Source organism: Carcharodon carcharias, chromosome 10 (genome assembly GCF_017639515.1).
Source record: "Carcharodon carcharias isolate sCarCar2 chromosome 10, sCarCar2.pri, whole genome shotgun sequence".
NCBI classification, from domain to species: Eukaryota; Metazoa; Chordata; class Chondrichthyes; order Lamniformes; family Lamnidae; genus Carcharodon; species Carcharodon carcharias.
In genome coordinates, this window is record NC_054476.1 from 53375155 (window position 1) to 53398570 (window position 23416).

The 23416-nt window shown below is 40.0% G+C and overlaps 1 protein-coding gene across 1 annotated transcript in view; it reads left to right on the forward strand.

The window, feature by feature from the left end:
- LOC121283407 (serine/threonine-protein kinase BRSK2-like) overlaps positions 1–23416 on the forward strand; it is a 1000681-nt gene that overhangs the window by 934495 nt on the left and 42770 nt on the right. The window contains exons 17-19 of the mRNA XM_041197961.1: positions 1652–1832; positions 6489–6578; positions 8572–8619. Coding sequence (XP_041053895.1) covers positions 1652–1832; positions 6489–6578; positions 8572–8619 — 319 coding nt within the window. The remainder of the gene's footprint in view (positions 1–1651; positions 1833–6488; positions 6579–8571; positions 8620–23416) is intronic.

Below are 23416 nucleotides of genomic sequence, written 5' to 3' on the forward strand. Positions count from 1 at the left end.
TCTCCTTCCTTCTCACGTTCCAAGACTCCAAAAATTCCTTCCAAGTGAAACAGCAAATTACTTGTACTCTCAGTTTAGTGTGCTGTATTCACTGCTAAAAATGTGGTCTCCTCAACATTGGGGAAACCCAGACTGGGCAGCCACTTTGTGGAACATTTCTGTTCAGTCCACAAGCGTAACCTGTAGCTTCCAGTCACCTGTCGTTTCAATATCCATTTTTGCTCCTACTCTGAACATTCTGTCCTTGGCTTGCTACAGTGTTTCAATGGCTTAATGCAAGCTTGGGGAACATTACCTCATGTTTCGACTCGGCACTTAATAGCCTTCTGGACTCAATATTAAGTTCAACAATTTTAGATCATAGCCTCTGACCCCGTTTGTTTTGTTTTTCTTTGCTGGTTTTAGTTTTTTCCTATTGTTTCCCTTTTTCTTTTATGCTTTCAGATGACAAATGTTTATGGTTCTGCCATTCACACCTCCTCCAGACACACCTTTTTGTTTCTTTATTGTCCCATTACCTCTCCTTTTGGCTTTGCACCATGAAACCTTTTGTCATTTAATGTTTCAAAAAAAATAGGTTTAGATGAAAGGACATCAATCTGAAATGCTAACCCTGTTTCTCTCTCCACAGAAGCTGCCAGAGTAGTATTTCCAGCATTTTGTGTTTTTTATTTCAGATTTCCAGCATCCACAGTATTTTGGTTTTGTTTAAAAATGGCAAATTGTGTCTGACAAATTTACAAATCTACAAACCTACAGAATTTTTTGAAGAAATGACAAATTAGATTCTTGAATGGAATCCATTAGATGTAGCGTATATAATTGTTCATAAGGTTTGTTCAGAGAAATGCAGCAACATGGCTAACAAATTGGTTAGCAGACAAGCAAACAGATAGTTGAATTATGATATTTTGATGAAAAACATTGGTTAGAACACAGTGTGTAGAGTTTTAGATCTTTCCTTATAAACAGGACATTTAAGCCATAGAACACGCATTATGTAGATTCACTAGGATGATGCCGGGGTGGAAAAGTATGGTTTTGAGGAAAGACTTGAGCTGCTTCTACTGGAGCACAGAAAACTAGGAGGACATTTAACAGCTACTTGTAGAGTTCTGAAGAGGTTTGATAGAGCAACCACAATTTGGGGAGCTAGTGACCGGGGTTATCATTTTAAAATAATTAAAGAAAATGAGGAGAACAGCTGTGAGAATTTTCTTTGTGCACAGGTTGTTAAAGAATTTAATACCTTTCCACAGGGAGTGCTTGAGTTATAGACCATTGCACCTTTTAAGGGAGAATTGGATAAGTATTTGAAATATAGAAAGCTAGGAAAAAGAGCAGGGCAGTGGGGTTAGTTTTGTACAGCTGTAGCAAAGAGCTATCACAAACATGTTGGCCAGAAAAGTATCCTTTTACATAAACTTCTATGGTTCTATGAAAATAGTGGGAGAACTAGTGTAAAATTCCCATTTACCATACTATAGCCATAGGAAAGGGATAAATTTATTTAAAACATTTTAAAAAGGAAATAGACTGTGTCTTTTTCTGAAATGCCTGGTTCTTCATTGCATGCTTGTATGTTACTTAAAGAAATGCAACCCCATTTCACTATCATTAATGAATGGTATATTCTTTGCCTGAATTTCAGATCCCTAGCCTAAGTCACAGTGTCATGTCTCAGACAAGTTTCCGAGCAGAGTACAAGTCCACTGGGGGCCCAGCTGTGTTCCAGAAGCCAGTTAAATTCCAGGTGGACATCACTTACACAGAAGGCAATGAGGCACGGAAGGAGAATGGAATTTATTCAGTCACCTTCACACTGCTGTCAGGTAACAGCAGCGACAAAGGCACTGGGGGCAGGAGTAGCCTTATTAATGGCAGGAAGGGAAGTGGGAAGGACCTCTTGCACGTACAGTGATTATCACTGCAACCTATGCTTAATGTTTCATTTCTGTGTAATGTTGTATTCTGTGTCTCTTTAGGTCGTCAGTGATTTATTATATTTGTGCAGTCACCGAAGCAGATGGGGATATGCATATTAAATTCAACTGAGTTCAGAAAGAACACTTGGGTAGCAGGCAATAGCATTGAAAGATTCCTACAGTTTAAGCATAGGAGCTGAGTTCTGTTGCATGCTAAAAATTAGTTTCATTTTTCACTTGAAACAGAATTTTCTAATCATTTCATGTAACAAATTTAATTATAAACAAGATGAATAGAGGGAGGAATAGTGGTCTTAAGTGTACTCTCACAAGTGAGCCTTTTGTAGCTTTTATGAGTGCTCGATGAGTGCATTCTGTCATAGCTCTTAGATTGCTCACATAATGTTGAATCTTATGACAATCTGAATCAAGTTGGGCTTGATTTGAAATGCATATTCAGGTTACTTTGTTTAGCACTAGTAGCTGAAAAATAAATTAATTATGTCTGGCAAAATTTGGAGAGAAAGTGCTTTTTAGTCGACTACAATAAAAAAAAAACATTTTACCATTGACCAGAGGTTGTTGACAGTTAGAAACCGTTTGGGTCAGTGATTTGTTGAAAAGATACTTAACTGTCACTGGCAGGTTAATTGTTAACCTTTTCTACCATGGAAATTATTTTTATGTTCTTATTCCATAACTGGTTTACATTTCAGACATGTACTATTCAGAAAAGTTTTTGTTAAGAATTTTCTTTGTAAGGTTACTATTGTGTAGAGACATTAATGTTGTAAACGTAAATGCTTTTACTTTGAAGTTAGCATATCCATTAGAGCTGGAGTTAAGTGTATGAGGATGTACAAGTTCTCTAAAGAGGTGCTACTTGCCCTTATTTTCAATGTTGTTGAATGGTTTGGATGAATCTTACCCGATACTCCAGAGTAACAAAATGTTAGCAGCCAAAATTTCTAATATTTACAAGCAATGAGCGAGCAAAAGAAAATTAACTGGATCAACACGTAAATTAATCTCAGAGTCACTACAGACTGTGAAAAAAGGCAGAGAGGCAAGAGACATGAACCTGTTGAATGCATAAAACAATTGATCATAAAACTGACACGTAATGTCTGCAGATAAAGACAGAGGCATATAGGTTTGCTGAAGTTAAGATGAGTATCAATGAGAGAGACATATTTGCTTCAGGTAAGGAAAACATACCTTATAATCACAGTGACATTTTCCACGAGTTGGAAACTATAAACCACATTGTAGTATTTATCTAACTTATGAGTAATTAATGACAATTAAGTTTCCACTAACTTCAATTTACATGCCTGTAAAGTTTACTGAGTTGCAAATATGTACAGATTTGCACCAGAGGTGTCTCCCACTATCCTTCCCCACATTACTGTTGACAGCAATATCCTGTAGAACTTCAGAAACCAGGGAATGCTTCCTCAAAAACAAAGTTTATGCATGGAAGGCATCCAAATGAAATCTTTGTTTGCCACTTGAGAAAAAGTTTCAGAAAAAATGTAAAACTTAATGTAAAGGAATTATTGAACTGGGATGGGATGGGAAAAGTAGGTCAAAGTCAAAACAGTTGCAATCCAACAGCTCTCTTTGGGCTTTAGTAGCAGACTGGATGATTTTTTTGCATCACTAACGCATTAGTCTACTATTAACTTCTTGTGAAATAGGTACCTGTTCCTGTTGTAAAGGCAGCAAAAGCAGAGTGTTTGAATATTTTTAAGGCAGAGGTGAATAGATTCTTGGTGAGCAAGGTTGGGTGATAGGTTAATGGGATGCAGATTTGAGGTTACTACCAGATCAGCCATGATCTTATTAAATGGCGGAGCAAGCTCGAGGGGCCGAATGGCCTACTTCTGCTCCTTGTTCACATGTTCATATTTTAAAGACGCATTGCAATTTGTCAAAAGACGTAAATTTTATATATAAATTGGGACCAATTCCAGTGCATGTTAAATAGTGTATCTATAGTGTAGGTACTCTGTTATTTTTCGATTGAGGGTGTTTTAAAGAAATGTTGCATATAATCTAGAACCATTCAAAATCAACTATGTTGTGAAAATTATGGTGCTTGTTTAATACCTCTGGCATGTCAGCCACAAGTCCTCAACGATATCTGTTCAGTAAAGCATTGACCCCATTTGATTTGCTTCTTGCATAAATTCAAATCCCCTTATGAACTTGAAGTCAAGAGCTCCAGTATGAAATGCTTTAAAAATGTTGCATTTTAATACTATTTCTAACAGAAAACTTACTTGACTGCATTCAATAAGACAATTGTTTTAGCTACACCCGAGACAATAGCTTGATTTGATTGATGAAGGCAGGGAATAGTGAAATCAAATTTACTGCACAATACAAGAGTCCAGAGATGATAATTGCAAGTAACTGACAGCCTTTCATTAAAGAGGCACCAACATCAGTCTTGGGGATGAGGAAACAATCATGTCTCTTAGCAGCAACAGCACATTTTTGTGCTAAATGACTCATCGTACACTTTGTGTCATAGCATCTTATTTTTAGGCTAATGCAGAGAAAAAATTTACCAAATACTTTATTAAACAGTACCCAGGGGTGTAGCGCCACAGTGCACTTAGAATTTGTGCTAGTAAGGTGATGATTCACTTGCTGAGGTTTTATCAGTCCCTACACACTGTTATAACTTCAAAACTTACCTTCTGCAGCAAAGGTCCAGAGTATTTTAACTCCCAGGTACTGGCTGATTTAACACCAGCTCTGAGTGGTAAGTGGTGGAAATTCACATAGCCCAGAGATTGCCCACCGAGAGCAGGTAAATATGTGGAATCGACTGCTATGCTTTCCCAGAGTGGTTCCCATGATTGGTTATTAATCTTTGTAGGACTCTTCTGGATCTCCAGTGCACTTCCTCACTTGGTTGGTTTGACAGCAAATGCATTGCCATTTTCCACAGTGGCCAGCTCCTCAATGGGGTAGGTTAAAATAGCAGTATGTCAACTCCCTAGCAGCTCCAGGTGGGTAAGTGACCAGGGGGATTTTAATTTTCCACCAATCCAGTTTCCATTAGGAACAAAGGATTAAAATCACACCCAAAAAGATTTGATAAGCCATAGACAGGGCTAACAGTTGGAAGCAAGGTGCTTTCTCTGAAGAAAGAAGTAAGGAAAGCTTAAAGAATGTTCCTGTAACCACCTACTAACACATTCAATTCAACAGAGGCCAAGAATTGTGTCATTTTTCCAACACCAGTCTATCACAGTAAAGAGTCAATATGTGGCATGTACAGGGACTGAGGAATGGGCGAGTTGTGTTAACTCCTTAAAATATGAATAAGAACTTATTTCACTAAAAAGTAGTTATATTTGTCTTGAAGAAATTAGTTTTACCATCATTGATTGTAATGTGTAGCTATTGTTAACTCAGAATTCCAAATTGCATGTTTTTATTTTCCTCCTGTTAAATCATCCTCACTGCCATAATTCTCTTCTCAGTTTGGAGGGTGGGACAGTATGTACACTAATCTCTCCATAGCTCTATCTCTGTTGCACTATAATTGGCCCTGATATTCTCACTTTCTGTGCCTAGACAGAACGATAAATTACTGTGAAGTGCTGTGAACTGCAGGGCCAGTGAGCGAGCTGCAAAGGCACACTCATTGAATAAAATTAGGTTTAAATTGATAGTCAAGATTGAACTCAAGCTATTCAGTTGCTAAGACCCTGTTTTGTTTTATGTAGGGGAACCTCTCTAAAGAGCAATCCCATCAATCGATAATTGCCTTCAAGCAAAATTCTTATTCTTTCTGGAAAAATTATATTTATAGTACTTGTTAAAGACCCTGAGCTGTCTCACAAGCCAGAATGTACTAGGTTTGATTCTGTCTCTACTGAGTTAATTGATTTCTACTGGGAAACATTATAACTACTATGAGTAGCTTCTGTATCCCTGATATAGGAAGGACCGTCACCCATTGAGGCCAAGATCTCTGTTGCTGCTCTGTGGCCCACCTGGAAAGTGTGCATGTTTGTATTTACGCATGTTGAGGACAGGATAGGGCTTGAATGGAATGTTCCCCATATCCAAATGACCTGCCAACACACACACTGTAGACCCCCAGCTAGGGAACAGGGACTTGGGCAGGCTGCTGCAGAGGATCCGGACTCTGAGGGGGAAAGAAAGTCTCAGCAGTTTTTAACATCTGCAGGAGTGGAGGTGTGTGCATATTAATCCAAACAAACAAGATGGTATTTGCTACATTATTTATTTTATTAGAGGAGTGAACAATCTTCTCTGGAAAGTTTGAGAAGCTGTACCAATGATTACACCTAATCAGAAACTCATTTTTGTCACTGGGTCATAGAAATCTTACTGAAATTAATGCAGCTAATACTGTAATTATGGTAAGTGTATGAGATTCAGAAAGTGGTCAGGCTTAAAAAAAAATGATGCCGTATATAAATGATACTCTATGTCTATATGGATGAACATGCTGTGCTTATAATGAGAATACAGAGTTCATTCCTTTTACATTTAATTCTCTGCTCCAAATAATAGGTCCAAGTCGTCGGTTCAAAAGAGTGGTGGAAACAATTCAGGTCCAGTTGTTAAGCACACATGACCAGCCTTCCGTGCAACAGTTGTCTGGTAAATATTATGTTTTCTCTCAAAACAATTAATGTGCTAAATAGGTGCCATCCTATATGTTTACAATAACGGCCCCAGAGGGATTTCAGTATTTACCTCATGTTGTGCGATATGTCAAGCCATTCCATATACTGTAATCTAGAAATCTCCCAGATTTAATGTTGCTTCCCGCCCTATTAAACCTGTTTTTAATCTCCTTGTAATATCGCTGAAATGAAAAATCTGGCTTTCATAAGTTCTTTTGTGATTATCAGAATCTTCATGATTAGAATATTTTATATTGTGTTGGTTAATTCCCTGTAACTGAATTTGATTACATCACTGTAACATTTCCATCAGTTCACTCATAACCCCAATTAGAATCTGTGGGTTGCAGAGTTGTATCTAGTAAGAGGAAAAAGCCTTTCGATCAAGTTGAGTCCCAAAGTTTAGAGACACAAATTTTGTAAACTTCAAATGAATCAAAGTAATAAAAATTGGATTTGCTCCTGGTTTTTCATCTAATATCTATTGTATGAAAGCATGTGGTAAATGATCCTAAGGTTTGAAAGGTAGAATACTGGAGTGAATTTCCATGGCTGAATTTGTAAAAAGTGAAAAAAGTGGAAGTAGATACATCCTCAGATTGGAAGAATGAGAAGTAACTCAGGAATTCCACAAACTCTTGGCATTCTGGCCCATTTAATCCATATACAGCAATGCTTTAATTATGTGGTCACCTCCAACATTGAATCAACTAGGTTAACAGAAATAGATGGCAGTTGTGATGACCTTCTGAAATAATGCATTCTAAATCCAAAAGCAGTGAAGTTTATAAATGTTTATGGTGGGGTTTTTAAGTGACTACTTCAAGGAACGAATTTCCATGTCAGATAACTGGGGCCTTTTGTAAACATGGTATTCTCAATTATATCATTTTGCAAACTCCTTATTTCTGGAAAATAAATTTCAAACAAAAGTTCTGCAGATAAAACAGGGTGTGGGTTCATTTTTAATACAACAAACATCCAGTGGAAATCATTGCCATTGTTTTTGGTTGCTCTGCAAGTCATGTTCCCCAAACAAAGCAAATCTGAAAGGTCCCATTAATCCAGGAGCAAATCATTTTTCTCTCTGCTGGAAACCTGGTCAGCCAAGGTCACACCAGTACCTTTGTCTGTGCTTACATAAGCCTTGATGGTTCAAAACAATTATTCAGTTCAGGCGATTAGAAAAAAAGCTCTTACTGTATTTGCAGATGTTTTTAGGCCCCTTTCTGTTTTTGTTCTGTGGAGATCCGTAAAGATTTATTTCCTAATTGTAAATTCTGCTTTAAAATAACAAATAAATAATTACAAAAAAGATTGAATTACTTACAAAGTAATATTGCTTCTTACCATCTACTTTTGTAAAATGTGTTTGAGGTTTACAAAATCTTTGTATCTAATTCTGTTTGGGTGATCTGAGAAAATTGTCACAGATATTGTTCAACACTGCTTCTAAATGGAAACTAGAGTCAAACCATAGCTCATTTGAACGTATCTGCCTCATGTTATGCAAGCACAATTTCCTTCTGAAATCCTGGGTAACATTAACAGTGTTTAATTAGAATATTCTATGCCTCCACTGCTGTTGTTTTCCATCCTTGTTTAATGGCAACCCTATAGCCTCATGATATCTACGTGCGCGATCAATCTATTCCACATCTTTCAGTTTCTCTCATAAACCATTTTCTCTTTTCCTTATTCTCTCTATTTTGGTATTCACTGGGTTTCATAATCTCATCATCCTTGCAACCACCATCCTTAGGAAGAATGAATTATTTAAATTCAAGAAGATCTGCCATTCAACAGATACAGTTCAAATGGGGCCATGTCCATAAAGAAATATCTTGGGATTTTTTTTTAAACATTTTACTCGTGACCTAGTATGACTTATTTGTCTACATCTTCATGTCTTAGATTATTGGTTTATGCAGTAAAGAAACATGTACCTTTCTCCTCCTGTAATCCAGCAACTTCTCACTGTATGCAGCTGCTGACTGGCAGACTTTCAAAATGTGGTAAGAAGCCCCCACCCCCCCTCCCCATGGAGAGCACTTATGCAATGACATTTTAAGTTTTTGGATTGCTTTTTTGGTTCACTTTGAATCCATGCTTCTGACCACATTTTAGTTCCTTCTGTTGCTGGTGCTGCATGTTTCAATATGTTATATTTAGCCCAACATTGTGCAGCAGTCGCTGGGTGACTTTGCCTGCCGGATAGGCTTGTGGTGCGTTAAGATGCCTTACTGCTTTCTTTTTTTGGCAGTGAATGGCAAGACCGCAGCTTCAATAGTCTTTTGAAGATGAGCCTCGATTACTTGATTATTACCGCCTTTCTTGTCAACCAGCTGCTCACTGATCTAATATTCAGCAATTGCTGTTGCTTTGCTTATATTCCAATGCACATAATGCTAAGTGGACAGGAAAACACATCTAACATTCCCTCACTGAATTGTGCATGATGACACAAAGAGTAAAATGCATTTTATTTGTACACCTTTTGCTAAAGTTGTCCCACAAAATCCTCCCTCTTTATATATTATATATATATATATATATCTTTTAAAAAAAAAACATTGCTTTTATAAATGACATAGATATTTTGCTGTTTTATACTATACTCATAAATCTGGTTCCCTTGTGAAAATGCCTTTGTAAGTATCAAAATTTTGCTGAACAGAGAGACATGTTGCCAAAGCTTTTTGTCTTCCACTCATCAGGACAAATGCAAGAATGTAAAATTTCAAACAATCACAACAATTTAGTTGACTCTAGTCCCCTGTTACTTTCTCCATAGCAACTCCTTGGGCAAACGGAGTCGGCTTTCAACCGATCAGCAAACTTTTCTCCTGTGGTATAAATTGTTGTGATTGTGTGATGTTTGGCGTTCTTGCGTTTGTCATGATAAGTGCAAGATGAAAAGCTTCGGCATCATGTCTTTCTTTCTAAGTTCTGTACTACCAAGGGACTGTTAGTATTCAAATTGTCCAACTTTTTAAGAACTGGAGTAGTGTTAATATTCAGTGCAGTGAGCCATTGGAGTTGTCCCCTGTCTTGTGCATGAATTATATTCAATTTTAGTGGTACCTGTACTTGAGCTCCTGTAATGGCACAGTTCTGAGCTGCACTGCTCAGTCTGGTACTCAGCCACACAAAGCAGCAAGATCTAGGCTCAATTGCCGATGCTGAAATAGCTGTTCTCGGCGGGATGGTAATGCGATCCTAAAATTTCCCTCATTGTCATCAAATGAAGGCAAAATTAACCATAGAAGCCACTCCTAATTTCTGTCCACTGATGCCAGTTAGAGCACAGATGATAATGGAGGACAGGATCGACCCTGCTTTGACATTCTCCACTGTTGAATTGTCTGCCAACACTCACTCTCTAAGGCAAAGGATGAAGGATTGAGCAAAATACCAGAGGACTGCCAGTGGAACCACATTTCTGTAGGAAGTCAGTGCATTCAGGAAAGTCAGAAAGAACAATGGGGATAGGGGTTCCTCCATTGTAAATATAAAATATAAAAGTGCAAATACATTTTGAACACTCACAAGCTTTTTTGCCAAGTTGAGCAATGAAATTACACCTGGATGGGAGAAATTTTGATAGCTCAGTTCAATTTAAAAGTTTTCTTTTAGAATTGACTTCCTGCCCCAGGAAAGGGAAACACAGCAAAGTGGAAGAGTTAGCCTGAAGACATATCTGCCCAGTGACGAGGTATGATAACCATCTCCCAGAGGTGAGAGGACCAGATGACTCAAGTGACATAATTATGCTCAAAATATACAGTAACCCTCAAGTCTCACTGCTATTCAAGATTTTACAATACGAAAACATGCCATTTGGCACAACTGTGTGTATTATGTTCCACATGAGCTTCATCTCACCCTGTCAACATGTTTAACATGATCAATTATATTTGCATTACATGTTTTCAATAACATTTTAAAATTATAATGTAGCTCCCAGTCAAGTGTACATGGTTCTAAAACATCATTGTGGGACAACCTTTAGGTACAGGTATAATCCCTATTATATTTGTAAATAGATTTACACAGTGGAATTGCAGAAAAAGTCTTGCTGTCCTCAGAAGATTTTTAACAATTTGTCAGAAGGCTTTCTGTCAAAATAAATGTTGTAACACTTGACAATATTATCATGAGATTAAACACTGATGGTAGTTCAGAGCAGACTAGCTTCAGCTAGATAATGGCTTTAAAGAAAGACCTCTCACCCTTTCAGCAGCAGAATCCTATATTTAGATTTCAAGTCACATGCTTTTTAAATGGCATAAACTCCCTCTATTATTTCCCTGTGCAAATCGAATTGCATTCAGGTGACAACTTTGTCAAAATCTCCTTTAAATTCCCTATAATTGTAAAGAAAAAAAAGGTGATAAATATTAACAGAAATCTGCTGTAACAAGCAAAAGGAAAATCTACACTCATGCCTCACAGCAATCTTAAATTGGTGATGCAATCAGAGATTTAGCATTAAACCTGCCTTTTTACCCCACAAAAGGTTTTAATCCACTTTCACAACTTATTCAGCAGCAACTTTAATCAGTAAGCTACCCCTTTTGTTGTGCCTATTTTTCTGACATCTGATTATGCCCAAATTTCCTACTAATTTCATTGGTATGTACCAAAACATAAAAACAAAGAAATCAATCAGGGCCTGACACGCTGGGTTAAAATCTTAGAACTCCCTTCCTAACAGCATGGTGGGTGTACCTACACCACATGAACTGCAGCAGTTCAAGAAGGCAGCTTACCACCACCTTCAAGGGCAACTAGAGATGGGCAAAAAATGCTGGCCCAGCCAGCGAAGCCCACATCCTGTGAATTAATTTTTTTTTAATTCCTTCTTTAAATATGAAAACTAAAGTTTCAAGCTGTCCAGCTACCATCCATGCACAGTCATCACTGCATGTTTTAAGAACCTCCAATCATGGAAGCTTTTCAATTTTTAATGTGTCTTACACTGATGCCATTAAAATATATTAAATGAAACAGTAAGTGCAGAACCCTTGTGAGGGTAATAAATTAAAATTGCTCAAAAATTTCAATAAAACAGTAGCAAAATTACATTGTCCCACAATGCACTTAAAATTCTGGGTAGGATCTGACATCCATTATGATCCAGCATAATTGCAGGAAATCTGCATGTACAGCTGCTTAACCTGGAGATGGAGCCATTACATTGGACTGAGATTTGTTCAAGGGCAGGGCCAATAGTTAGGCATAAAAGAGAGAGGAAATTAGGGTTTGGTGCTCAGACAAGGTATTTCCTTTACAACCAAAGTATGTGTGCTCCTGGGTGAAAATTCCACCACTTTGTGTTTATAATTCCTGAGATAGAATGCTGCTGTTTGAATCTACAATCCTTTTCTTAGTCAGTCCCTCGGGATCAAGGAATGCTTGCTTCAACTCCAGTTTGATGGATTCTGAGATGGCTGATAAATCCAATGTGCAATCTGCAGGCTCTGCCACATGTGGGGCAGGTGATGCTTGAAGGTTTGGGTAAATGGGTTGTTTGGAGGTTCATGCACCCCCTCCAATGCCTTGACTTCACCTCTGAATTCTCCCGATAAAGTCTCTAGATGTGCTCGGTGCTTTCCCAAATGAGCCTTCTCCATTTTAGTCAGTCAAAAGGCAGGGTCTCCCATGAGTCAATGGATATTTTAGATCTCTTCGGGGATGCTTTGAGGGCATCTTTAAAGCATTTTTTATTCCCTTTTAGGATGTGGGCATCGCTGTCTAGGCCAGCATTTATTGCTCATCTCTAGTTGCTCTTGAGAAGGTGGTGGTGAGCTGCCTTCTTGAACCACTGGAGTCCATGTGCTGTAAATACACCCACAGTGCTATTGGACAGGACAGGAGTTCCAGGATTTTGACCCAGCAAAAGGAATGGTGATATATTTCCATGTCTTGATGGTGTGTGGATTGGAGAGGAACTTGCAGGTGGTAGGGATCCCATACGTCTGCTGTCCTTGTCCTTTGAGGTGGTAGAGGCCGTGGGTTTGGAAGGTGCCGTCGAAGGAGCATTGGTGAGTTGCTGAAGTGCATCTTGTAGGTGGTACACACTGTTGCCGCTGTGCATCAGTGGTGGGGAAAGAATGTTTAAGGCGGTGGATGGAGGGCCAGTCAAGCGGACTGCTTTCTCCTGGATGGTATCAAGCTTCTTGAGTGTTGGAGTTGCACTCATCCGAGCAAGTGGAGAGTATTCCATCACACTCCTGTCTTATGCCTTGTAGATGGCAGACAGGCTTTGGGGAGTTAGGAGGTGAGTTACTCACCAAAGGATTCCCAGCCTCTGACCTCCTCTTGTAGCCTTAGTATTTATATGGCTGGTCCGGTTCAGTTTCTGGTCAATGGTAACCCCCAGGGCGTTGATAATGGGGGATTCAGCGATAGTAATATCATTGAATGTCAAGGGGAGATAGTTATATTCTCTCTTGTTGGAGATGGTCATTGCCTGGCACTTGTGTGGCACGAATGTTACTTGCCACTTATCAGCCTATGCCTGAATGTTGTCCAGACCTAGCTGCTTATGGGCACGGACCGCTTCAGAATTTGAGGAATTGCAAATGATGCTGAACATTGTGCAATCATCCACAAACATCCCCACTTCTTATGATAGAGGGAAGGCCATTGATGAAGTAGCTGAAGATGGTTGGACCTAGGACACTACCCTGAGGAACTCTAGCAACAATGTTCTGGGACTGAGATGATTGACTTCTGGCCACCACAACCATCTTCCTTTGTGCTAGGTATGACTACAGTGTGTGGACAGCTTTCCCCCCGATTCCCAATGACTTAGTTTTGCTAGGGCTCCTTGATGTCACATTCTGTCAAATGTTGCCTTGGTGTTAAGGGCAGTCACTCTCACCTCACCTCTGGAGTTCATCTCTTTTCTTCATGTTTGGAACAATGCTGCAATGATGTCAGGAGCTGAGTGGAACCTAAACTGAGCAGCAATGAGTAGGTTATTGCTGTGTAAGTGACACTTGATAGCACTGTTGATGACCCCTTCCATTACTTTACTGTTGATTGAGGGTAGACTGATGGGGCAGTAATTGTCTGGGTTGAATTTGTCCTGCTTTTTGTTTCCATTGTCCTCCTGGGAGTCTCCTTCTGTGACCAAGTTCCAAGTTGAACAGTGGCCTCAGGCATCTGATATCAGGCATACAAATGACATGTTCTGCCCAGTGGAGCTGATTTTATGTGATTGGTGACTGGATGTTCGGCAAGTTGGCTTTGGAGAGGACATTCATGTGGACCACCTTTCTTGCTACTGAACTTGGGGTGTCTTGCTAAGACACCATTGATGATACTTCTGCATTGCTTTGCGGTGCCTGCTGTAGGTTGTCCAAGTCTCCAAATATGTAGGATTGTGGGGATTAGCCCTCTTAGCTGCCTGGTAAACCATGATCTTGGTCATGGGTTTGAGATCCTGGTCCTCAAATACTCTTTTTCTCAGTCGTTCAAAGGCTGAGCTAGCACATTGGAGCCAATGATGAATTTCCATGTCTATGCCTGTCTTCGTTGAGAGGAGGCTCCTAAGAAATAGAGAATGGTCCATGTTTTCCAGGACCTCACCATTGATCTTAATCAATGAGGGAGGCATTGTAACAAAAACAGAAAATGCTGGTCAAATTCAACAGGCCTGACAGTATCTACGGAGAGAGAAACAGAGTTAATGTCTCAAGTCCGTATGACTTCCTCAGAGTTGAGGAGAGGTACAAATGTGATGGGTTTTATACTGTTAAAGAGAGGATGGAGCAAAATAGAAGGTCAGGTGGGAGCTCAAGAGAAATTTGACAAAGACGTCATGGACACAAGACAGAAGAGTGTTAATGGTAATGTTAAACACTAAAGTAGGTACTGATAATGGCATCAAGGTAAGGTAGCAGAATGTCTTAATAGCAGAACAAGGGTCAGCACTCTGTGAAAGCAAAACATAAGAACTTATGACAGGTAGTCCTGTGCAGGGGTGGGGGAGGGAAATTGGATTAAAAAAGGGTCAAGATGGAGGAGAGAGCTCATGGTCTGAAGTTATTGAACTCAATGTTAGGTTCAGAAGGCTGTAAAGTGCCTACTTGAAAGATGAGGTGCTGTTCCTCCAGTTTGTGTTGGGCTTCATTGGAACATTGCAGCAGGCCAAGGACAGATATGTGGGTATGAAAGAAGGATGGTGAGTTGAAATGGAAAGCAACAGGAAGGTCTGGATCATGCTTGCGGACTAAGTGAAAGTGTTTAGTCTCCCCATATTGGGAGTAGCGAATACAGTAGACCAAATGGAAGGAGGTGAAAGTGAAGCACTGCTTCACCTGAAAGGGGTGTTTGGGGCCTTCGATGGTGAGGAGGGAGGAGGTAAAGGGGCAGGTATTTCACCTTCTGTGATTGCATAGGAAGGTGCCATGGGAAGGGATGAGGAGTTAAGGGTGATGGAGGAGTGGACCAGGATGTCACGGGGGGAAGATGCGTTTGGTGGTGGCATCATACTGGAGTTGGCGGAAGTGGCAGAGGATGTTCCTTTGCTTGTGGAGGCTGGTGGGGTGAAAAGTGAGGAGAAGAGGGAGGCATTGTGCTGTGGGAGCTGGTTGAAAGAGTACTTCAGTTTTCCAGGTGTTTAGTGAAAGGCCCATTTTCTCATAAGCTTCAGAGAAGCTGTCAACAATGACCTGGGGCTCAATTTCTGAGTGAACGCACATGCAAGTGTCAACTACATACTGAAGTTCTATGACTGAGGTTGGAGTGATTTTGGTTTTGGGATGAAGGCGGTGTAGGTTGAACGGTTTCCTATCTGTTCTGTAAATTATCTCCATGCCTGTGAGTAATTTGCTGGAAATGTGATACAGTATTGCAATGAGGAAAATGGAGAAGAGGGCTGATGCAAATTTACAGGCTTGTTTGACGTCAGATAGGGTCTGTGGTGGTTCTGTTGGTGAGAATCACGTCTTGCATGTCATCATGGAGTTGGCAGAGGATGGTGACAAATTTCTGAGGGCAGCAAAATTTGAGGATACTGCATAAGTCTTCGCAGTTGACAGAATCAAAGGCCTTCATGAGGTTGAAGAAGTCTATGTACAGCAGTTGGTGCAGTTCTTTGCGTGGCAAATTCAAGAGAATTGCAGTGAATATCATGTTGGAGTGCCTCTCAATGGGAGAAAACCACACAGTGACTCCGGAAGAAGTTCCTCGGCCAATAGGAGGAGGAAGTTGAGGAGGATCCTTGCACTGATCTTCCCTGTGGCATACAGTAGGGAGACTCTCCTCTGCAGTTACTGCAATCGGACTTGTCTCCCTTCTTGAATATAATCATAATCACAACCTCCCTGAAATCCACTGCCACTCTTCTTCCCATGCGCTCTTCTCCCCAGATGAGGAATATGAGATTTTGCAGCTGTGCCACGAGTGTATCTCAACTGTGTTTTAGAATTTCCACCATGTTTAATAATTTCAGGGATTCCATCTGCTCCAGGGGCTTTGTTGTTTTTCAGCTGTCAAATGGCTTTTTCAACTCATCTCTAGACTTGGTAGCAGGGAGACTGAGCCAATGGGATACTGAGGAATGGACTTGAGGACGTTCTAGTCAAAGACAGAGTCTCAGTTGAGGGGTTCTTCAAAATGTTCTCTATGTACATAGTTGAGCAAGTGCCAGTGTTTGGACCGTGGGTGTTGTCATGTGATCTTGTACATGTCTTGCTGACGGAACAGGGTGTTGGCTATGACGTGCTCATGTGGCTAGACAGAAAGAGGATTCCTTTGGAGTTTGCTTTCCCTCCTCTTTCCTTGCCTCTTACACCCTTCCAGAGATTCAAGTCCTTCCTGACTCTGGCATTGAAATCTCCAAGGCAGATCAGTTTGTCGTCTGCTGTTGATTGCTCAAGATCAGTGTAGAGTCCACCCTGGGTCTCATGTGTTGCCTCAAATGTAGCCGCATATGCGCTGATGACAGTGTCATGCTGATTCTTTGTTAGGCTGAATCGGGATGTCATGAGACGCTCATTTATCTCACAGACGGAGCGGCTGAGGCACCAGACAAGCTCATTTTTGATGGCAAAGCCTATTCCATGGAAATATTGTTCCTGTTCTGGAAGGCCCTTCCAGAAAAAGGTGTACCCACCACCTTGCTCCTTCGGCTGGCTTTCTCCTGCATGTTGTGCCTCACTTAGGGTAGCAATGGTAATGTCAAGGCACCTAAGCTTCTAAGCTATGATAGCAGTGCGGCACCCAAGTCTGTCACTGTTGGGGTTGTCCATGACGGTCCTGGTATTCCAGGTTCCAAACTTCATTTTGACAAGTGGAAGATGCCAGTGCATTTTTTTTTAAACATGGGGTGGTCGTTGCATGCCAACCACCACATGGTATCGCAGAGCTTGGTCTAATGGCAAGGGTGATACAAGATGATTGGAGGCCAGGCTCTGCTGGGGGACATTAGCGCATTCTGTGCATGATCATACTCAGATCTGTATGTAACCTGTGGCCAGGAACAGACTAAAGCTACAAACCTAATGGTCTCTATCACTTCACTGTATTTGTCTCATTCCAATGGGATTTTAAGTTCTCAGCCTGGGAGATTTTTGTCACCACAGTTGTGCAAATATGAAGTCCTTAAGGTACACCTTCTGCTTGCTGCTCAGAGCAGTGTTGACACTAATTGTTGAAGAACTACCCCCGAGACCCTCCAGTCCTTCAAATTACAGGCTAATCTTTTCAACCATCAACATGACAGCAAAGGACTGTTTGATTTCCTTTCTACCAAGTTTTATATCAAGCATATTTGATTGATGCTTTGAATCTGAGGGAATTGCAAAGTGAGTGGAGAATATCTTCATAAAGAGTTTGCTATTTTTTACCAGATGCTTATAAAATAAACCTGGAAATTTTCCATACGTTGAGTTCCCAGTTACAGGGGAGTTGAGTAGGAGCAGGAGAGGGTACTAAGCAGATGCAAGACATTTTTTGCACAGAGAGGTTAAGTGACTGTTGCCCTTGCTGCACTAGGGTTTTTGCCTTGGATTTGCCTCATGGTGGTTTGATCTAGGATGAGAATTCTTGTATAGAACAATTAACTGTGCCCTGATTTAACCTGCCTTACCTTGACATTGCAGTGATGTAAAACAAACCAGCAGAGCCCGTAGAAACGATGGCCATCATGACATTGCAGTAGCATAAATTTGAGTCCCCATCAACAGGTCAATATATTCACCCATGTAGTAGTTTTGTGCACCTGCAGCTAGGCAAAACCGGCTACACACAATAGGTACCCATGAGCACTTCCAGACATGGAGTGTTTTACACATATTCAGAATTATACACGTGATGTACAAAACTTGGAAAACTAGGACACAATCAGTCATATCTACCTCTGTAAAATTATGCCATTAAAAATAAAGTCAAGTATTAAATCCTTATTGAAAGGTTTCCCAATGACATGGTGGTAAGTGTGTTGTGCGGTGCAGTGCTGAGCAATACAAACCAGGAAGATTCTACATTTTAATCCCTGGTGTGTGCTGAGCTGGTTGATCACTGCAATTGAAGTTAGAATTCTTAGACTGGAGAGAGTAAAATAATCAGGGTATATTTTCCTAATCCTGTTTGGGAAATGCATGAGCATAGATGCCAGGTGAGTGCAGGATTAGGGTCAGTTATGATGCTTCTCGACTCACACACAGGATGGGTAGATAAGCAGAATGGCAGTGGGTAGCTGGCACCAATTGAACTTCAGGAAAGGAGATGTTAAGGGAGAAAATTGGAGGCAAATTAAAAACCAAGTGAAAGTATTTGGGCTGCACGAAACTATGGTATGCTCTACAATGAAGCAGTCCATGCCCAAAATGCAGCAAGACCTGGACAATATCTAGGCTTGGACTGGCAAGTGACAAGTAACATTTGTGCCAGGCAATAACCATCTCCAACAAGAGAGAATTTAACCATCACCCCTTAATGTTCAATGCATTATCATCACTGAATCCCCAACCAATGACATCCTTGGCGTTACCATTGACCAGAAACTGAATTGGACTAGCCATATAAATTCTGTGTCTACAAGAACAGGCCAGAGGCTAGGAATCCTGTAACTCACCTCCTGACTCCCCAAACCTTGTCCACCATCTACAAGGCACAAGTCAGGAGTGTGATGGAATACTCTCAACTTGCCTGGATGAATGCAGCTCCCACAACACTGAAGAAGCTGGACACCGTCCAGGACAAAGCAGCCCATTTGCATCCACCAACATTCACTGCTTCCATCGCTGTTGCACACTGGCAGCAGTGTGAACCATCTACAAGATGCACTGCAGGAACTCACCAAGGCCCCTTAGCCAGCACATTCCAAACCCATGACCACTACATTCTAAAAGGGCAAGGGCAGCAGACACATGGGACATCCACCTGGACGTTCTCCTACAAGTCACTTACCACCCTGATTTGGAAATATATCGCTGTTCCTTCATTGTTGCTGGGTCAAAATCCTGGAGCTCTCTTGCTAATAGTACCTACACCACATGGACTTCAGCGGTTCAAGAAGGCAGCTCAACACCACCTTCTCAAGGACAATTGGGGATGGGAAATAAAGGTTGACCTAGCCAGTGATGCCCACGTCCCTTGAATGAATGAAAAAAATGACTTCTGCAGCAGAGAATTCAGCTTATTATACAAAACCCGAACCGACACAGAATCCCCATAACAGCAACAATACCTTGTTAACTGGGAAAAGGGAGCATTGGAAATAAAGCTGCTAACAGATAGGTAGTATAAAGAAAAAGACAGGTTAAAATTTTGGGAACCAGTTTTTCATCAGAATACTTTCTTTACCACCGCTGTTGTGTATTTTTAGGATTTTCTATTTTTATTTATTTTTCAGCATTTGCATTTTCTTGTATTTCCACTTTGAAAGCTAGAAGGTTTAAAAATTTTCCCTTTATAATGTGCAAAAGATCTCACAACATTTGATAAAATTAACTATTCTTGTTGTAAAAAATATTTTATATATTTTATTTCATGTGCATATTTTACGTGGAGATGCTTATTTGAAAGTGCATTAAGTTAATACATCAGGAGAGTGGCCTTTCACTTATCTGAGTGCAAATCCAGCCGATATTTCTAGAATGAAAATTTGCTCTGACTAATGTGTAATGGATTTGAGTCATCCCAACTCAATTCTTACGAGATTCCATGGCATAAAGTAGTCCCTAATTTCCTGGAATGTCAGGATGGCCAGAATACAAAATAATCAAAAATTATCATACTGAATTGAGGTTAAGACTAAGGCATAAAATAATGGTAGAGTAGAAGGGATTTTACTGTATGCTTATACTTGTAGTTCACATTTGCTCACGGTGCGTGCACAAATAGAAAAATGTTCCATTCCCCGGCACCAACATATTTTGGGCGGGATTTTCTGGCCCTGCCCATCACTGGGATTGTCCGATTCCACTGAAAGTCAATGGACTATTGGCTGGCCCGCCGCATCCCCCGTGGCAGGTCCTGCTATAGCGGGACGTGGAAAATCCCGGCCCTTTTCTTGATCGGCAGAAAATTGTGAAAATGAGATGAATATTTAAAAAATATAATTGACTAATACTCTAGAGTCCCTTATAATCTTATAACCATTTCGTTAACAAATCAAATATAATACACTGCTATAAAATTGGTTCCACTCCCCTGCCCAAAACTTGAGCAGCCTGAGCCATCATCTTGACACATTATGCATGTGAGGAGCAAATGGGCCTCACAACCGAGCCCAGCTGCCTTATGAAGACTGACACTTGATGGGGAAATATAAAGCTGGAAGGAAAGCACATGAAGATTGCTCTCTCAAGACTAGAATGAAAATAAAGGTAGAGCAAAATGCTTACCTTTTGGGTAAGCCATTAATGGTCTAGAAGCATAGAATTCCAGCCTGCTGTTGCATCTGCTTCCCTTGTGTCAGCATCTTGATCCGGTTAGTATAATGTCTTGTAAATTATTTATGCACAGGATTAAAGTTTTCCATAAATAGAACCTGCTACATAGATAAAATTCAAAGGCAATTTGAATTACAGGGTAAAGGAATGTTTTGTTCTTAAGTATTTTAGTAAATCTTCATTGTATTACAAAGTTTAAATTTCCAGTCTCTTAGTGTTAAATATCGAAAAAAAAACCCAAATGAAGAACATTGTATCTGCCGCTGACAGAGATTATAATAAATTGGAGGGCTTCTTATTTGCTTCATTATCCATAATTTATGTGTTCACACACAGCTCCACATTTTATCTCTTCTGTGCAGCAGTTAATGTCACCTGTTTGCTTAAGGTTTACATGACACACACCAGTTGTGCAGATTTCATATAATCGAGAAAGTTCCATTAAATTATCTCAGAAAATCACTGTAAAATTAAAGGAAATGTGCTACTAAAATGACTGACTTTATCATCGGTCTCCATTTAATGCACATTTGTGGCAGCATGCCTACCCAAGTCCATCACAAATGTGAGTCTGTGCATCCATGCTTAGTAAATGTCAATGGGCCTTCTCTTTTGATTCTAGGCAGCAAAATTTCCGTAAGAGTTAACCGAGTACAAGGAGGCTGTCCTTCATATACTCCCTCTATCAGGGCCATAAAATAAACAGAATTTTGCACCTCAATCAGAACTTGTTTCAAAATCCAAATCTCTGCAGACATCTTCTGTTAAACTAAGCAATAATAAACATATAAACAATTAGTCATTTGGTAGTACAGAACTTGAGTATTGCTGAAAAAAAGAGACATGCTGTTGAAGTTTTGTGTTGTACTCATCAGGACAGAATTCACAAGAATACCAATTGTAAAGGGAACAACAATTTATACTGCAGAAGAAGAGAGTGCTGATTGGTTGGCAAGTGGACTCTGATTGGTGGTAGAGGCATTACCATGGCGAATGCACAAAGGAGCAGTTAACTGCCAAACTTTTGTTTAAATTCAAACCAGGCAGGTTGATTCTGGTCAAAGCATTGCCATGGGAAATGAACCAGGGAATGGCTATCCCGCAAGCCTTTGTTTAGTTGAAAAAGGTGCAATGTGTGGACATGCTCCTGTCTGCAAAGGAAAGTGCCCTGTGTGTGAATATATGTAGCTTCTAGCATGCATAGGTGAGCCACACTGCGAGCCTGACTGATGATCTTAAATTGGTTGTCAATGTACTCTTAGCACAATCGGGATTGTTTAGCAAGTGTTATCCAATTGCAGATTCACATCTGATGTTAGACATTATGTTTTCAGTTGTGCAAGCATGGACTGGTTTGGTATTTGCCTTTTGCGAACAGCCAAAGGATCATGCTGTTTGTTACATCTGCCAGTCATTGGGACATACGGCCTACATACCTGGCATCACACTAGCACAGAAATTCATATACCACATTACTCATTTGTGTGATAGGCAGAATGTCTTTTTGGCTTGACAGCAGCATCCTGTTAGTGGAGAATACCACTCGTGTTACTGCATAGTAGCAACGCTAGCTTCACCTGTTGCTCAAATTTTTGAATCATCTTACCCTTCCTTTTTTCAACAATATAAAAAATTTATGCAAGTTATTCAGGAGAGGTCAGTTTGCCCTAAACCCTTAAATTTTTCTTTTCACACACTACAGAGACCATAGAATTTGAGCAAAAAACCTGGGTAAGACATACAGCTTGAGTAATTCCCACAAGATGTTTATAATAGTACTTGGCCTGTGTTTGTATTTATAGTGAATGTGATAATCATTTAGCAGCCAGTCTCTCTGCAAACAGCTACTTGCATTGGAACTGAAATAAGTAAAGATTTTCCCCTTTCCTCCCTGCACTGTGCATGTATCCACTCACACCTGCCTAATCATTGAAGACTAGGCATCTTAAATGTATCAGAATAATAATCATGATCATCTCTGTGTAGTCAGTAACAGGACTGAAACATGCGACACATTCTATTCCCTCCTAACCTTAGCTAAAAATTGATGAGCACCAATTGATGTATTGTTAGATGGCATAGGGTTTTTCATTTACTGGCAATCAATCTCACTGCTCTCCAGGTGAGATCAGTACCTGGGCATGAAGCAGAGAAAGCCACAGAGCAATATTAATGTTAGTTATTAAAGGAAAATTAGTGTAGTGTTTTTTGATATGAGATTTCTGTATTCTTCCTATACAATAGTGGAATGTTTAGTGAACCTATTTGGATGTTTACTCATGAAACACTGTCATTGTGACCATTTACTATTCAGAGATATTGCCTTTAGATTACAAAACGCTTCAGGTAAGTGGGACAGAGTGTGTTTGGGTTTGATAATGAGCGAAGGCAGTGGAGTAGGTTTGGAGGCTTCTTTTACTCTCAACTTTTGACAAGCTGCTCATTTGCACCCTCATTATTAATATATTATCCAAGATAGTAACAGGAAATTGTAATTCTCGGTAAGTTTAGACCAACAAAACAGATTTATAGACTTGTATGGCTTTTCTATGGAGTGGAAAGAGGCTGCCTGACTAATTCAGCTAAAGAAACAATGATTGAGTTACTGCAAAATCCAGCAGTCACTGCCATTTAAAATCCCTCCTGTTCCAGCTGAAACTGATTTATAATAAGGTCACTGAAGGGGCTGTATTATGGGCGATGATGGCTGATACGTAGGAAATTCATCCTCTATGGAAGCTGCAGTGTAAACCAGGTCCATCTGGGAGAATGTCACAGGTTGACTTTTGCTGATTTTATATTTTAGTTTCTGCCCAAAGAATTTTAAGATTCTACCAGTAACTGACTGGTCATAATAATATTTAACCATGAGGCTGTGTGCCAGATTTTGTTCAATAAA